Source organism: Triplophysa rosa, linkage group LG18 (assembly GCF_024868665.1).
Source record: "Triplophysa rosa linkage group LG18, Trosa_1v2, whole genome shotgun sequence".
In the NCBI taxonomy this organism is placed as follows: domain Eukaryota; kingdom Metazoa; phylum Chordata; class Actinopteri; order Cypriniformes; family Nemacheilidae; genus Triplophysa; species Triplophysa rosa.
Window position 1 is genome coordinate 20493796 of NC_079907.1, and position 18756 is coordinate 20512551.

General features: G+C 37.8%; 1 protein-coding gene across 1 annotated transcript in view; it reads right to left on the minus strand.

The window, feature by feature from the left end:
• Positions 1-18756, minus strand: part of LOC130568929 (integrin alpha-X-like) — a 107312-nt gene extending 88556 nt beyond the window's left edge. Inside the window, exon 1 of the mRNA XM_057358185.1 lies at positions 18384-18756. Coding sequence (XP_057214168.1) covers positions 18384-18423 — 40 coding nt within the window. The 5' untranslated portion in view covers positions 18424-18756. The remainder of the gene's footprint in view (positions 1-18383) is intronic.

Sequence of the window (18756 nt, forward strand, 5' to 3'; positions counted from 1 at the left end):
TATGCGCAATGATGACGCACTAATATGAACCATGTTGCTGTAATCTAGGCCAAATTAAGTAATGGAATGAATTGCATGATATGCCCCTCCGTGCCAAGGAATGCCACCTGATTCAATTTCTTTGGCGGAAGAGCTGCAACAAAGCTTTATGTATTCACAATTGTCTCTGTAATTGGATCCTGGACTTTATAACCGGAAGACCTCAGTGAGTCCGTGTTGGCCACAACACCTCAAACACAACCATACTGAGCACAGGTGCCCCACAAGGCTTTGTGCTCAGCCCGCTGCTCTTCACGCTGCTGACCCACGACTGCACTGTCAAGTTCAGCTCCAACCACATCATCAAGTTCGCTGATGACACAACGGTGGTAGATCTCATCAGCAACAATGATGAAACACACTACAGAGAGGAAGTGGCACAGCTGGTGGTATGGTGTGGCACAAACAACCTGTCCCTCAATGTGGAGACGACAAAGGAGGTTGTGATGGACTTTAGGAGAAACTCGACTGACCATGCCCCACTGACTATCGACAGCACAACTGTGGAAAGAGTCAGCAGCACTAAATTACTGGGGGTGCACATCATAGAGGATCTAACCTGGACCACCAACACCACGTCACTCCCTAAGAAGGCACAACACTAGACACTTTTTACACACACACTGCTTTGTGTACATAATCTCACAAAAGTCTCAAAACATGTACTATGTTTACATGCTTGCACTACAAATCATCTTGCACTGTTCCCCAGCTATCTGCCTGACTTACAATGTCCTCCTTGTAACATCTGCATATAGTAGTATATTTAGTCACTCTCTCAGTAAATTAGTAGGTTAGTTTGTGTAAAGGTTTATTCTTGTTTCACTCCACTGTAGTATGTCAGTATTTATGTAGCACTGTGGTCCTGTGAGGCATGACATTTTGTTCCACTGTATTTCCCCACATGTAGCGGAATGACAATATAGCTCAACTTTACCTGACTTGACTTGAGTAACTAGAATATTATTAGCGGTGTTACGAGTCAGAACAAGATCTAGCTGTTGTCCTCCTCTGTGGGTGGGGGGGTGTTGGACATGTGAAGGTCAAACGAGGAGAGGAGAGCTAAGAAGTCGGCTGCTTGTGGTTTGTCTAGGTGGATGTTGAAGTCGCCTAGCATTACCAGTGGAGACAAGCAGACTGTGGATGGCTACAGGGGTCTTTACCGCATCGGTCTTTACATGAGGGCTGCCGCATCAGAAATCAGTGCTACTATAATACAGGCTCACTGATTGCTTAATGGGTCAGTGATTGCTTCACAGCTGAGCACATCTACTCAATGAACAGCTCAAGGCTCCAAAGTTACTTTAAGTGCTAGGTAAAAGTAACTCAAGCTAGATGGATAGGTGCTAACAACAGCTACTTAACAAACAAACAAACAACAGTTTACCTTAAAAGCAGTGCAGGAAGTTCAAAAGTCATTTGCTAACAGACAGCTACTAGTCCAGTTCAAGCAAATACAGCAAGCTCACTACAGCTACAGCTAGCTAGGCAGACAAAAGACCTAGCTGTAGGCTGACAAGGGTAGCTGCTGCATCCATAATCGGTCAGATCGTTCTGTTATTAGGGACAAGCAGGCAGACAAATTAAGAAAACCAGAAAATAACACAAGGCAAACTAAACCAGGTAATCCACAGCAGGCAATACAAACAATGACCAACACCAGACAAAGGAAACATTAGGGCTTAAATAGACTGGGAAAACAAGAGGGATAACAAGTAACACCAGAAACCAATGTTTCTTAATCCAGGTCTTCACGACCCTCCGCTCTGCATATTTTGCATCTCTCCCTTGTTAAACACACCTAATTCAAATCACCAGTGCTCCATGAACAAACTGTGTTGCGGCTGACAGAATATCCAGTGATGTCCACTTCCAGAGGGCACGTCTGGTCGTATTGAGCAAACCTCTGAAGGCGGATAAGAGAAACTTCCAAAATATGCAGAGTGGGGGGGTCACGAGGACCAGGATTAAGAACCGCTGCCTGAAACTAATAAACACAAAGCCAATGGGAAAAATAACTGCAAAGTATTACAACACAAAACAGGAAACAGGAACTAAGTAATACAAGTCCAAAACAACTGTGGAAACACAGACGGATACGTGAAACTCAAATGTTGCCTCTTATTTGCGGGAGAAAGTCACAAGGTGGGTACGTGTATTGCTAAGCACTGTCCACCCAATTAATTCCACTACCACAAAACTGCTTAGAAACCGCTTTTGGTGGGACACTCTATTAGATTTGTTAAAAATTGCCACATATGTGCAACGGCTAAACGTGCTAACTATTCCCCATGGTCTTACATTAACATTGACTTGATCTCCCACCCTCCCAGGCTTTCCTGTTGCTCAGTGGTTGCACATACTCAAAAACAAAAATGTATAGTATAATGCAATGTAAGTCGCTTTGAATAAATACATCTGCCAAATGCCTAATTGTAAATGTAAAATAATTATAACAATTCAAACGTTTGTGGACCAATTCTCTAAGGCTTGCAGCCTCATTTCCCTACCCAAACTTTACAGAAAAGTATAAGAGGAAAAATAAACAAGAAACAGTATAAGAATACAAAAAAACTTAACAATAAACTTGCTTAAAAAAGTTTGTTTTTAAAGACGTTTTAAATATGCCAAGGGACTTGAGAAAGATACTCCGGGACATGACTGTGGAGAGCTTTAAAAGAGCCATTCTTTTGCTGTTTTTGAGGCTTTGATTATGTGTTTTGGGTGTTTAACAATGGATGTTCATGTTCCTAATTTCAAAAAACGCTTTATATTTCACATATTTCAAGTCTATTGTTCACTGCTTCAAAAAAAGGTGAAGTGAAAGTGACCTATTAGTCAGACATGGTGACCCATACCCGAAATGTGACCTCTGCATTTAACCCATCCAGAGAGTAGTGAACACACGCACAGCAAGTCGTGAACACACATACACCCGGAGCAGTGGGCAGCTATCACTGCAGCGCCCGGGGAGCAAGTAGGGGTAAGGTGCCTTGCTCAAGGGCACCTCACTCATTACCCGCCGGCCCTGAGAATCGAACCGGCAACCTTCTGGTCACAAGTTCAACTCTCTAACCATTAGGACACGACTGCCCTAAGGTAGTGATGTTATGTTCTGAGCCGAGGCTTTGGAGCGTGAGTCGAGAAATCCTGGAAGCTTTCAGTGAAGCGCGTATCGAGGCTTGTATCACTTTAGACCAATGACGTCATAGATGACGTCTGAAGCCTCGCTTCCGCCTGAGTGGTTCAGTAAGCGGTTCGAATCTTGCCGTGACATTTTGACAGCTATATAAACCAAGTACCACAATCACATTCACTGCCCTCTGCCCAGTTAAACCCAGACACTTTCCAGTTTTACAATAATAATATTGCCCCTTCTGCCTATTNAAGTAACACCAGAAACCAATGTTTCTTAATCCAGGTCTTCACGACCCTCCGCTCTGCATATTTTGCATCTCTCCCTTGTTAAACACACCTAATTCAAATCACCAGTGCTCCATGAACAAACTGTGTTGCGGCTGACAGAATATCCAGTGATGTCCACTTCCAGAGGGCACGTCTGGTCGTATTGAGCAAACCTCTGAAGGCGGATAAGAGAAAGTCTAGTCTATGTGGAAATTGATCTTTTTTCTTCACCGTTATTTCTTAGCCCTAACTGGTGCAAAATACACTAATGTCCAAAAGGACTAAAATAGAGGGGGATCCAACATCACAAGCCAATAATAAGTCATTAGTCACTTTAACCAGAGTTCAGTACTGTGATATTTTCTAAAATCCAGATTCAAATGGCTCAAACAGATCATGAGCAGAGAGATGATTATGTAACTGAAAATCTACAACTCTTTCCAAAATTTTAGCCAGAAAAGAAAGACTGGATATAGGCCGATAGTTGTGTAAATTGCCCACATCTGAGTTTTGCTTTTTGAGGACCGGGGTAACAGCGACAAGTTTTAAAACAACTTGGACAATACCAGAGCTAAAGGATTTGTTAATTATATCAAGCACTGCTGGGCATAATTGCTCAAAGCAAGACTTAAACAAACCAGTAGGAATGGGATCAAGAACACATGTAGTAGATTTCATACCTGAAACTACTGTAACAAGTGAGGCAAAATCTGACTGCACAAAATTTGAAAACAGAGCACAATTGCATGAGGACTGTCAGAAGAGGGTGTTGTAATCTGGTTGCAAACATTAGCAATTTACGCATTAAAAGATTCCGAAAAACTTTGACACAGCTGATGTGAGGCTTTAAACATACCACCAGCGTTAACCTTAAGCAACAGAACAACAAAAATATACAATAATTTTCCTACTGTCTACCTGTCACGATCCTGCCTCGCTCAATCATGCTTTTCTAGTCTTATGTCAGGATAGTGACAGTCCCACGTGTTTTGTCTGGAAGCACATGGCCATTGTTTGTTGTGATGTGCCATGTGCTCTCCTGTCTGGCCTCCTGACCCCGCCCCCTCGTTTCCTCTTTAATTATCTTGTCATTGTTTCATGCCTCTCACCTGCTGCCCTCATTTTTTCCTCCCTATTTAATTCCCTTGAGTTTGCTGTATTGTGCCGGTTCGTTTTGTAAACCTTGTGTGATTGTGTACCTCGTGTTAACTCGTTCCAGATTATTGCCTAATGACATTCTGAAGCTCCTGTAGAGTCAAGCCGTGTGTGGTTTAGTGTAAGTCTAGTTTATTGTTTTTGTCTAGTTAGTCAGTTATTGTTTCCTGTCTACCTCCCTGTTATTTTTACCCCCTCGTGGGTTTTGTTTTCCCTGTTTTGTGTTTATTAAAGTCTTTCATTACCATCAAGCTGTCTGCACCTGGGTTTTGCCTCCTGCAATTCCTGACACTACCCTGCAAGTGGTGGATGATATAATTGCCCTGGCTCCAGCCTACTGTACATCCTGTTCACTTACAGCCAGCACTAGTAAACCAAAATCAAACAGGCATTTCACGTAAATTAATTTCATAAAATAATTGGAGCAATAGACTGCACCAAGATTGCAAAAAAGCACCGTCGCACAGTGAATTCAACCACATTACAGAAAAGAGTTCCATACCATCAATGTACAAATCATATGTAATGCAAATGTATCTCTGATACGCATAGTCACGCAGTGGCCTAGAGCAACGCAAACTATCAAATTGCAAATCAGCAAAAGCAGTTGAAAATGGTTGTCTTACAACATGATTTCAAAATGCTTTTTCTGAGCTTGGTTATTGAAACATTTCATTTGTATGCAATCAGGGTTATCCACTGAAGCTGTGGCTAATGACTAGGGATGTAACAATTCACTCAGCTCACAATGCGATTCATGAAACTGATCTCACGATACGATTCATCTACGATTTATTTTTACAAAATGAGTTGAGACAAATTAGAATGGACCAATTGGCCATGTATTATTTCTGAAATGCTGCACATTTCTTTGTCGAATAAAAATATATTTTATGTCAAATGACAAAACTAAACTGCAATTTTGAAGCAAATTCCAAATCAAATAAAAAAAACGAATAATACAAAAAGTCTCTTTAAAATAAACAAACTCTGCCTGTGGTTTTCTTGGATTTTTTTTAACTAAAGAAATATCAGCATATCCATGTTTTCCAAGCACTGGGAGTACACTGCAGTATCGGCATGAAAAGGTGTGCCGTGTAATCATGGCTTGTTGTGTGCTGCCATCAGACAGGGCATCCTTCTGCAGGAACCCCCCATTCCAGGTGACCTCATGCCTGACCCAGAGCCTTTACCACCCTGTAATGCCGCTTCCGTTCAAACAAGAGAAAGGATCCTGAATAGATGTAAATTTGCCCATGAGCATGATGTGAGTTTAGAAAAAGGGGATTCAATTAATTTGTGGAATACATCTTATTTCATTTTGTCAATCATTTTATGTAAAGCACTTTGAATTGCCCTTGTGTATGAAATGTGCTATATAAATATACGTGCCTTGCCTTGTGTGTTGCACAGCATATTGGAAAGAACAAAACATCAGTTAACATATTAAAGTTTATTAATCATTTGATTAGCGCATGCAGCAATTTGTTTCAGCAACTTGTTTATTTGCAGTAGGGTGTTGCAATTTTTGTTAATTGATCCTTTAATTCATTTATATGAGGGGCCGTACAAGCCAAAATTCATTCTAGTGCTAGCATGAACATTGTTCTTGATTCTCCTCTTGATTGCTCACTGGAGTTGCTGTTTGAGTTATTTTGTTTTAAGACCAGAGTTACGTAATTTTTTTACATTTCTAAATGTACTTAAAGCGGTAATCCGCAATCATTTTGGGGTAAAAATAATCAGAAATCAATTATTTAGTAAATACATAGACAGATCAGTGTTCAAAACTATAGTCGCCCCATGCAGGAAATTTGAATTTGGGGGGATACCTCTTTGCGTCATTACATCACCTCCGTAAACACAAAGGAAAGGAACCGGCTAGTTTGTCGCGTGTGTGTGGATGACGCTGCCACGGCACTGCTACGGGTCAAAGAGTGTTGTTCATTCTTATAACAGTCGTTTGGAAATTAATCTAGATGTCTGTGTTTAAAAGCGATCATCTGGGCAATGTCATGTAAACATATCAATTAATTAAGTTCTGATTCTGATTACATCTGGGGAATCATCTGTTGTTAATAACAAAGTAACCTCACACTTACATGTTTGTTTCATTTACCTGCGGTGTGTGTGTTCGATGGTCCATCTGTTGTTGAAAGTGTGTCTGTGTCACCAACAATTAAGATTCCAGAAATAGCAATGCATATTATGCTGGCAATAAGGGTATCCACAGGCGTAACGGATCACCCTGCGGTGAAACGCGGTGTCCAATTACACCAGATTTGAGCTTTACATAACGCGCCAGGAGCCACTGCAGTTACACAAACGGGCAACACAGTGGCACTAAAGCTCTGGAAACTGACTACAAACTCTTCACAGTGGTCTCCAGCCCTGTTCCAGGAAAGCTAACTGTTGTATCCTGCATGCCCTGTGTTCTACCCCTAGGTGATGTTGTTATCTGATGTGCGCATGCATTGTGATTTTTTTATGAAGCTCATGGCTCTGAAAAGTGAGGTGTGCAATGATTGGCCAGCTAACCAGTGCGTAGTGATTGGTCGAATACTGCAAGCGTGTGATGAAAATGTAACGCCTCTTACCATATTTGGAACATCAGGTTCCAAAGCAATTGTACTGACAGGTACACCCATCTTTGGGCGGTCTTAGTCAAGTCACACCACGAACTGACGTAGATTTGTGGGGGTGTGGTTACACAAGGCGTTTCAGGCAGGTCTGGGTGAGCATTCGCTTTTAGATAGAATGCATCTTTTGTTCCGACACTTTAAATTTGCAATTTTACGTGTCTAATACATGCATGCATGGGCAACTTATAACACACCAAAGACACAGAAAAACATGTATTCGCGCCATATGACCCCTTTAAAGCTGAACCACTGTAGTGTGGTTTCAACGAAGTCTTTACTCACTTTCAGCGCTTTAAAGTTTGGTTGCGTTGCAGTCTGGAGGAGTCAGAAAACTCTTGGACCTCTTCAAAACTATCTTAAGAAAAACAGAGGTCCTACCCTTATCAAAAAGAAGTTTATTCAAGTGTGCTAAAAGTATACTTCTCTTAAACTTAAAATAGGAAAGTATACTTTCAGTCTACTTCTTATGTACTTCTTAGAAATATACTTTATGTACTTCTCAGAAAATATACTTAAATTTACTGAGTGAAAAGTTTAAGTATATTTGGCATATACTTGTAGAGTACTTCATCTTTTGACTTCTAAGTATACTTGGCTTGTATACTTGTGTCTATTCTTTTGCTTGAGTAGCCTATTAAATACATTTTTTTTTTATTTAGAAGTGCTCTTCTTATTATTCCGTTTTTTTCTGGACAAAACTTTTTGTGCATAACTTGTCCCGCACCGCACTGTTTGTCGTAGACCCCTAAAAGAGGTGTAAAATATGAGCGGCTTTTTGAGGAGTGGTGTGCTATGGCTTTTACTGTATAAGTGATTGTGCATATGATGGCGGTGAAGCTATTGAGCCATGCCCCAGCAATTGTTTAGAGCACCCTAGAAACCACCTTAAGGCTGGAATACACTACAAGACTTTTAAAATTGTAACAGATTTAAAAAAAAACTAAACATCATACACTTGCAGACTTTTTGAACGGTTACATAGAAAACAATACATGATAAAATCTGCAGACTGGCGCAGACTTTCTGCAACAACTCCAGACTGAAAATCTGGGCAAAAATCTGAGCAAAAGTCTTGAAGTGTATTCCAGCCATTACAACACATTTGCAATGACCCAGAATGCCTTAGCAACACCATAGCAACCACCTAAAAACACTTAAGCAACCAAGTGCCAAGTTTTGCCACAGCAAGTAAAGTTTTACATACTTCAGAATCTTCATATTTTCTTCTAGTCTTATAACTTACATCTTTTAGTTTACACAGTAACAAGTCCGATTTGGGTTGTAATAAAATAAATAAAAAATGTGTTGAACTTAAATGCTTGCTTAAAATTATTATTTATTTTGATTTGACATTTTTCTTTACTTAGTTTAACAAAGCAATGACAACGCTGAATTATAGAATGTGATTAAACTCAACATATTAATTTATCTGCGCTTACAAGTGTAAATTACACGCGTGTATTGGTACTGCTCGTGCGCAGTTACGCAGTTCCACCTGTAGGTGGAGTCCATCTGAATACTGACGGAGTGGATGAAAGTGAAGTAGCACGATAAGGTAAGTTGGTGCTTTTCTATTATATTTTTATCGCTGAATGGCTTAATTTTCATTGTTCAACGACATAACAGTCATGTTAAGTGAGTCCCACGTTAACATTGCATGATAGGAATGTAATAAAATTTCTCCATTGTGTTGAACTGAGATTAGCAACCTAGCAACTGCTAATTGTTTCGATTATTTGTAGATGAGTTAATGTTGTTATGGGTATAATATAGACTAATATGGAGATTAAAACATGAATACCACTAGTGATTTGCGTTGGTAAGGTAAATTTGGTCTGTGTTGTAAATCTTTGATTTATAAATAAATAGCTTTTAGTATTACTCTCTATACTCTCTATTGACTAATTTTCACTTTCATTTGCAGACATTGGGTTCTGAAACAAGTGGAAGTATACAAGTATCATGTTGCATACTGGCATAAAACAAATCTACCAGAACCACTAAAATTTGTGTCCGTTTGTTTCATTCAAGTCATACAACGGATTAAAGGTGTATTTTTAAAAAAATACTCCTAGTCTGTATATCAGCTCTTTAGAAATGCAGCTCGGCCAATCAGATTCTAAGATCAGAACAAACTTTTATGTATTCTGAAATGTAATGCCTATCAAGTGTTGAAAGACTTACAAACACTGCTTTGTGAATTCTTCTTTATATGAAAGAACTATATATTTTGTTGTATGGTTTATCGTACTATTTATTGTTTTATCTTATAACTTTATACACAATATTTCAATTTAAGACCTTTTTTTCTCTGTTACTTGCACAAAACGAAGATGCTTCTGATTCTTTAAATTACACGTACTCTTGTTCATATTTGTAATGTAAGTATGATTGTAATATCGTAATATGTAATTGTAATATGATAAACCCAATCACCTGTCGGAGAGAGACAGTCAAGTTTCTCAACACGTACTGCATTTGGAGGCTTCTAAAAGTGATTGTTTTAAAAGACATTAATGGATGACCTTGAAAACCTTTCACATATATGATATATGCTCTTTTATATGTCAAAAATATATATGCCTGTAACAAATATTTTGTACAGATATTACATTCGACCACAAATGAATGTTCTGACTCCCTTTGGTTATTATTTTTGTATTTATAGAAAAGTTTTCTATTTATTATGTCTATTGCATAATTTCCTGTTTTATACTTCTGTCACTTCTTATTATATTTATATACTTATGATATTAATATGTATTTGTAAAGCTGTGAAAGATTTAAATTGTGCTATAGAAATACATTTGAATTGAATAAAATTGAATTCACTTATTTTGTTGGTTAAGCTTACTTCAAAATCTGATACGTATGAGTTTCCTAATGTTTTCCTAGTAAGGTGAACATGAATATGTTAATGTAATTAATGATTTTGAGTCACCTGTTCATGTACAGTTTGAGGTATATTTCAAGTATTTCAAGTGCAAAAATAATATCTAAATAGTATGTTCATAAAAGTTAGTAGTTTACTGAGAGTAAACTTCAAAGTGTACTTTTATCAATGACAACTGTGCTACAAGTAATGAACTAGTAAACTACCCGTACACCTAAAGATAACCTACTAAGTACACTTGCAGTATAAAAACTACTTAGCTAATAGTTTACTTGGAGTAAACTTCAAAGTGCACTATCATAGACTAAACGTGCTAAAAGTATTGAACTAGTAAACTATCAGTACAAGTTTGCATGGAGCATAGTTGTAGTACAAATGAAAACCTAATTGTAAACTTGTTGTGTACTCTAAAGTTTACTACTGTTACACTTAAAGTACACTTAAAAGTATACTTTTATTAACTAAAAAGTGGGCCAATTTAGTCTCAAGCAGTATTCAAATAGTACACTTTCAAGCATACTACTAGTCTATTGATATTAGTATACTTAATACATAAAGTATAGTTAAAAATATACTTGGACTTTACTTAAATATACTAAAAAAAGGAACTTAAAGAATACTTATTTTTGATAAGGGTAGGGTTAACGAAAGACTTGAGGGTGAATAATTCATGACAGAATTCGTGTCTTTCTGCAGAGTATCCTTTTAAGGTCATACAGTTTTTAAAGGTCTCAAAGCAGATTGAGACAGAGACATTTTATAAAGGAAGTTCACTCTTATTTCAGAACAATGGTTCCTGCCTTAAAAGGACATTTGGAAAAATTGTTATACACACATTTGTAATTGTAGTAGTTTTGAATGTACTGCATAATGTTCAGTATATTAAAACGGTTAGAGTCTAAAATGTAATTCCTGCAATGCCATACTTTTTTCCATTTTCAAATCAATCGCTCCATATAATGCTTCTGACTGTTGGAATACATTTCACATAGCCTAAACATTTACAAATTTAGACTCAATATAAAAAAAAGAAACGTTTACTTAGCAAAATAACTATTAGTAATTAATCACTTTATTGTGATTCATTACTTACAGAAATCTAAAATAGAGAATTGGTCAAATAAATAAGTCATATAAATTTGGTAAAATATAAAATCTTACCACAAAAGATACACAAGTTGATACAGAAGTTCTGCTCCATTACAGTTTGTAATATATAGACAAGAATGATGCATGGGGTGGGACATTCAAGCCAATGTTTGAAAGTAAAGAGTCGTAAGTGCGTTTCAGATATGTAGGGTGGGGGGGGTGGGATTATTTATATCAAGAGGAACATCTAATAAAGGGGAACTGAGCACTAAACAGGAATTAGGTCTAACAGAATTAATGCTAAAAATCATGAAAAGTGAGCATGTTCAAATTTATATTCAATTATTATGCAGTTTTGCAAGTTTTCACAGTTGTTTGTTTAGGAACTCTCGTGTAATAAAAACAAGTATTTGCAGAATGGTAATTGTTATATAGTGTACAATTTTGCACAAGTTCTTTTTGTAAATAAAAAGCCCTCATAAATAAGATATTGTGCTGTATAGGCTGTACTGATCAAATTAATCTAAACCATAGTACATTCTATTTGTACTAGACAGATTAATACATACAGTTAGGCTCATAAATATTTGGACAGAAGCTTTTAGCTGTGTTTCAAAGTGTATTCGAGTTACAGTTTTATAATGGATATTGTCTTAAAGTGCACACTCTCATCTTTATTTGGACTGTATTCACAACCAGATTAGCTGAAGGCTTTAGGAATTACAGCTCTTTAAAATGAAGATCCCCCTTTTTCAAGGGACCAAACGTATTTGGACAGTTGAATCAAAAGCGGTTTTATTCACATGTATGGGCTTTTCCTTAAACAATTTGATCATAAATGAAGCATGTTAAAGGTCTGGAGTGGATTCTATGTGTGGTGTTTGCATTTGGAAGCTGTTGCTGTGAACCCACATCATGGGGTTCAGTGTCATGATTGTGCACGGCAGAGAACCCAGTTGCAGACAGGAGGTGGTTGAGAACAAGGACTTTAATATAAAACACAAAGCAAAAACTCACGAGGGGGTAAAACATCAATGACAAGGGTAATATAAATAACAAACTCGACAGGAACAATAAACTACTAAACACTTGACATAAACTGACGTGGACCAGACTAAACTATGACTTACGGTTATGGATCAGGATCAATATACAGGTACATCTCAAAAAATTCAGAGTATCACGAAAAAGGTCAATATTTTTTGTCACTCATTTCAGAAAGTGAAACCCATATATTATATAGATTCATTACACATAGAGTGAAATATTTCAAGCCTTTATTTCTTGAAATTTTGATGATTATGGCTTACAGATAATGAAAACCCAAAATTCAGTGTCTCAGAAAATTTGAATATTACATAAGATCAATAAAAACAAGAACTGCAAGCAGCACCACCAGGGCCAAGCCCACACTTTGCCCAGCGCACACACACTTTACCCAGCGTACCCACCACACCCTGCCCACACTTCCCCCAGCGTACCCACAGCATGCCCACACAGGTCGAGAAACATAGGTGACAACAAAGTAAAACCGCAAAGAATGTCATGTTGTACTTACCTTGTTTCTGTTTGTATATATTTACATGTATTATAAAACTTTAAGTTGCACTACGTACATTGCACATTATTTTATTTCATGACTAAAATGACATTACAATTTGTTTGTTTACATACTTGCATTATTTGTGCACATACTTGCAAATTGAAATGTATAAATGAACCAGCGACCACTTGCACCCGAGGCTTGCAGTTTATCAGATGTGCCACTCAGTTGACGTGCTTGACTCAGCATCCCGAGGAGAGCTTTTAGAGGTTCAAACTTTGACATGTGCCAATCCCGAAGGGGCTGAATCAAGAACGTAGAGCAAAAGTAGCAGAAATACAGTGTATAGTAGGAAAAGATGTTTGAAGTGACAATGAAAGAAATAATGTCATTTTGTACTTACCTTGTTTATGTTTGTATACATTTACATGTATTATAAACCACTTTAAGTTGCACTAAGTACATCGCACTTTATTTTATTTCATTACTAAAATGACATTTCATTTGTTTACATACTTGCACTATTTTTGCACATATTTACAAATTGAAACGTGCAACACAACAAGGTTCGAACCAGAGACCTCTTGCAGCCGAGACATGCAATTTATCAGGTGTGCCATTCAGTTGGTGTGCTAGACCCAGCAGCGTTCAAGGGTTATAAGCAATTAAAGCATAATAAAACTTTAAGGGTACGTTTGGGACTGTAATTTGGTGACGTGTCAAATTTGGTGCCGATATATCATACGGTTCAAAAGATATCACGATTGATGACAAATTTCAAAATGGCGGACAAGCCGATCATGCAATCGTGACAGAATCATAATCGCACGATTCGGCATGACACGAGGAATCCGTAGACACCGAGATCTCGGTTTTCTGACAAACATTTCAAAAGTTACGAGCAAAAATAGCCATTTTTCAAATCTAATTTCCCCACCCCCAGTCCGAGGTGTCGATGAAGCGTACCAAGTTTCTTATCGATAGATCCATAAATGTTTGAGATACGGCCTAAGATCCATTTTTGGGTCAACTTTGAAAAGTTTGCGGCATCGTAACTTTTGAGCAACAGCGAAAATCTCCATTCCGGAGCATCTCTTCTATTCTACGTCCAAAGATCGTCTCAGCCGATTTTCGTGACAATCGGTCACAATTTCTAGGACTAGTAGCGAAAAAATGCAATATTGTACTTTCAAGATGGCCACTGTAATGGGTGGAGTCTTAGTGTAAGGCATGGAATTCGATGAGCGTGACGAATGCATGACGTGTGCTGAGTACAATTTTTGTACATCAATGAGTTCAAAAGTTACAGCCGTTTGAAAAGTGCATTTTTTAACTGTTGGTGGCGATATAGAGTGAGTGCTAGAGACCCCATACTTGGTCACATGACTAATGAGTACCACCTCTACGAGTGTGCTAATTTTCACCATTTTCCTACGTACGGTTCAGAGGGCTACCATAGACTACCATTGGTTAAGAATAATAACAATACTAACAGGAACAACAGTGGCCATAGCCCCTTCGGGGCTTGGCCCCTAAAAAAGATATTTTAAACAGAAATGTCAGGCTTCTGAAAAGTATGTTCCTTTCTATGCACTCAATGTTTGGTTGGGACTCCTTTTGCATGACTTACTGCATCAATGCGGCGTGACATGGAGGCAATCAGTCTGTGGCACTGCTCAGGTGTAATGGAAGCCCAGGTTGCTTTGATAGCAGCCTTCATGTCATCTGCATTGTTGGGTCTGGTGTCTCTCATCTTCCTCTTGACAATACCCCATAGATTATCTATGGGGTTCAGGTCAGGCGGGTTTGCTGGCCAATCAAGCACAGTACCTCCATGGTCATTGAACTAGCTTTTGGTACCTTTGGCAGTGTGGGCAGGTGCCAAGTCCTGCTGAAAAATGAAATCAGCATCTCCATAAAGCTTGTCAGCAGAAGGAAGCATGAAGTGCTCTAAAATTTCCTGGTAGATTTAAAAATATCCTTTTTCACGATATTCTAATTTTTTTAGATGTACCTGTACAAGGACTAGACAAGGCTTTGTAGCGAAACGAACAGGCACAGGACAACAAACACAAGGGCATTAAATAGAGAACCAAATGAAGAGGGGAACAGGTGCGGGGCATGAAATCATTAACAATCAATTATGAGAAAGGGCGGTAACAGAGACGAGACTAGAGAGAGCGCATGGCACGCCAAAACAAACAATGCCATGTCTCTCTCACACTAAATACGTGGGTCTGTCATGATCCTGCCACAAGACTAAGAAAAACATGACCAAATAACACCTTCACAACTTCCAGACAAGAGAAGAATTAATCCGGATGCGTCTGTCTTCTGTTACATCACCGAAAAACACCAGTGACCCAGTTCCTGAGGAAGTCATACATGGAAATGAAATCACACTGCCTGAACATTATTTTACTGAAGATGTTGTCTGCTCATATCATGAGATATTCCAAGCCTTCTCCATACATTTTATTCTTTTTAGTCTTATGCAGGCTGAAATTAATTTGATCCCGCCAAAAAATGCTTTTTAGAGCTTGTTCGGCTATTTCAGAAGTCTTATCTACCCATCCTATTCTTGACGCTTTTGTATTTGCACACTTGAACACTGTATTTTTCCTTGCATTCTCTTTATTGTTTTGATTGACAAACATTGACATATTTACCTCTTGGAGAGTGTTCTTCACTCATGTTTTTCTTTATCATGGAGAGGATAATGTCATCATCCACCACTTTTATCTCATATGGACGACCAGGATTTGTTTTGTTTTTCTCAGAATGTACCAAATTGTTGATTTGGCTGCTGTTAATGTTCCTGGCATCTTTCTGATGGATGTGTTGTGTTATTAAAATCTAACTATGGTCTGTTTCACTTGCATGGAGATCTCCCTGAACCCCATGATGTGGGTTCACAGCAACAGCTTCCAAATGCAAACACCACCTGAGTGAGTGCACACACCAGGAGAATCAACTCCTGACCTTTAACATGCTTCATTCATGATGAAATTAAGGAAAAGCCCATATTTATTCAATTGTGAATAAAACAGCTTGTGATTCAACTGTCCGATGCATGGAGTGCTGCCTACGTATTTCCGGTAAAATCTCAGGGGGCGGGAAAGCATCCGGGTGGTATTCACCCATTGCTAATGTGCTTTACCAGCGCTCGTTTTGGGGGGAATTAACGTGTAATATAGATTAGTAAAATACATCGTATTGTTAAAATACTATATATTAAACACGTAACGGGTGCTATAATACAAAACTTTAGTTTAGTCATGACCTGCAGCGTTTAAATACAAACGTGACTGTGGTTCCTTCAGGCATGGCTGTATCCCATTTTATGAAGCTTCACGGAGATTTAATCATGTTCCGAGCATGGATTTACTTTATTACACGTAAGGATTTAAACCTTAACTGGTACTACAGTTTGTTATCATCACTTTAAGAGTGCAGATGTGATTGAGCCACAGCACATCAGCTACTGAAGATCATATGGTCTATTGGTGAAAGCGAAAAATTCTTTAATGCTAAAGAATAAACGTAACACTGTGGATACATTAACTTGGTTTTATTTGTACAAATTGTAATGTAAATAAAGATAACGTAATTATATAAATATATACTTAGACATTTCTGTAGTGTACATATTTGTTTCTGTTCGTAATGTGCATTATATGTGCTTGTGCAGTCATCCATATCTTTGTTCTTAGTGTGTACTTTTTTGTGTGTAAGTAAAATGTCTTTGTATGCAGCTGTGACATGACAATAAAGATATTCTATTATCAAAATGTGATGCATTAATGTAAGCTTGTATATAATAACTGATACAGAGAAAGTGTCAGGTAAAATGCAAATACAAAAACTATTAAATACGTCAAACAAATGCTTTAGATTTAAATAAGGTTTCATATTGGAATATTATAAAGTAAAATCAAAATCAAAAGTTTAATCATTAAAAATGATTAAAACTAATGGACTATATGAAATTCTCACAATACACAGTAAAATGCTCACTGCTATTCAAAAGATGTCCCTGTTCTTCTCATGTTATCTTTCTTAACCATTTCTCATATTTCTTGTGCTTAACAGTACGACTTTGTCTGTGATCCTTGGAAAACTTAACAAAATTTAAACAATAAATTGAAGCTTAAGGTCACAGCTATCCTTTGATGTGTCCTGCTCCTAAACTTTGTGTCTTCTCTGACCTCATCATAATTCTGAAACATGTCGTCCTCTCCCTTATCTCCTGTCATCTGATTCTGACTGGGAGCTTAGAAAATACATATAGCCTAGTATTAATGATTTGAAAACCACACTCGTAACATAACAATGGGGGGTAAGTGAGAACGTTATAATTTATTAAAAAACATCAATGTCATCAACTTAAGGTGAATTGTGTAACACAACAAATTAAAAACCGATTCAGTATTTAAACAATATTTATACCTTTTAAAAGCCAAGTGATGTCTGTTTCTTTACAGCAAACCTGCATATACGAGCCATAAGACAGATGTAAACAAATGTGTCTTACCGTGTGTTTGATATCTGGTCAGAATCATACAAATTTGTTGTTTAAAGGTAAAGGTATTTAAGGGCTGAAAATCGTTGATAAACTCGGTGTAAAGATGATGTCATTCAGTGTTATCCAGCCTTAACGTTACGTGCTGCATGCTAATAGCAATAGCATCCAAGCTGTCCATGTCATTTTAAACGTATAGTTTAAAGTACTTCTCTATTTTACTAGACAGGAGAGAAGCTGACAGTCTCACAATGCTGACGAACATCGTTTATTGTAATCCGGCGAACTTTATATAAGCAGCGAGTACAAATATTAATCTTCTCCTCTGTCATGTTCACAGCTCTAGGTAGAGATGAATGGCTTCCGGTGGGGCAGCGGATGTGTTTTCGCCCCCTGAGCGTAAACACGGAAGTGGCCGTGCATCGAGTGCATTACTTTTGGTCCCTTGAAAAAGGGGGAGCTTCATATTAAAGAGCTGTAATTCCTAAAGCCTTCAGCTAATCTGGATGTGAATACAGTCTCAATAAAGATAAGAGTGCACTGTAACACAATATCCATTATAAAACTGTAACTCGAATACATTTTGATACACAGCTAAAATAACAAGACGTGTGTAGCGAGGACGGCGGGACGAGAGCCGTGGGGCAGGAAGGCGGGACCGGTGCGCGTACAGCTGATACTCATTATCACTCTCGTCCCGCCTTCCTCGCTAAATAATGCTTCTGTCCAAATATATATGGACCCATACCAATTCTAGTTGTAATCTAGTGTAAATCTAAATCTAAAGTTCATGTAGAGAATCTTTCAACTTAGACAACTTACTTTTTAAGTGTCTGTATGTAGTGGGTTTGTTACGCTCCCAGCCTTTTCGAAGTGTTAAGAATGTGCTAAAAATGCAAGCTCAAAGTACACACCACATAACTTCCCCTTATGTAGGTTAAAATGAGATCTGTTTCATGCATGCTTGTAGTTGTTTGGCAAGGTGCACAAGTACTAGAATTAGAGATATTAAAATGTGATTCATTACTTACACAAATCTAAAATAGACAAATGGTCAAATAAATAATATAAATGTTATAAAATATTCAATCTTACCACAAAAGATACACAAGCTGATACAGATGTTCTGCTCCATTACAGTTTGCAGAACGTAGACAAGAATGATGCATGAGATGGGACAGTCAAGCCAATGTGCAAAAGAAAAGAGTCGTAAATGTGGTTCAGATATGTACGGGGGGGTGGGATTATTTAAATCAATTGGAACATCTAATAAGGAGGAAATGAGCACTAAACAGGAAATAGGTTTTACAGAACTAATGCTAAAAATCACAAAAAGGGATCATGTTCATATTTATATTAAATTATTATGCAAAGTTTTCACAGTTGTTTGTTTAGGAACTCTCATGTAACAGAAACAAGTATTTGCAGAATGATAATTTTTACGTGATGTACAATTTTGTATTCAAGT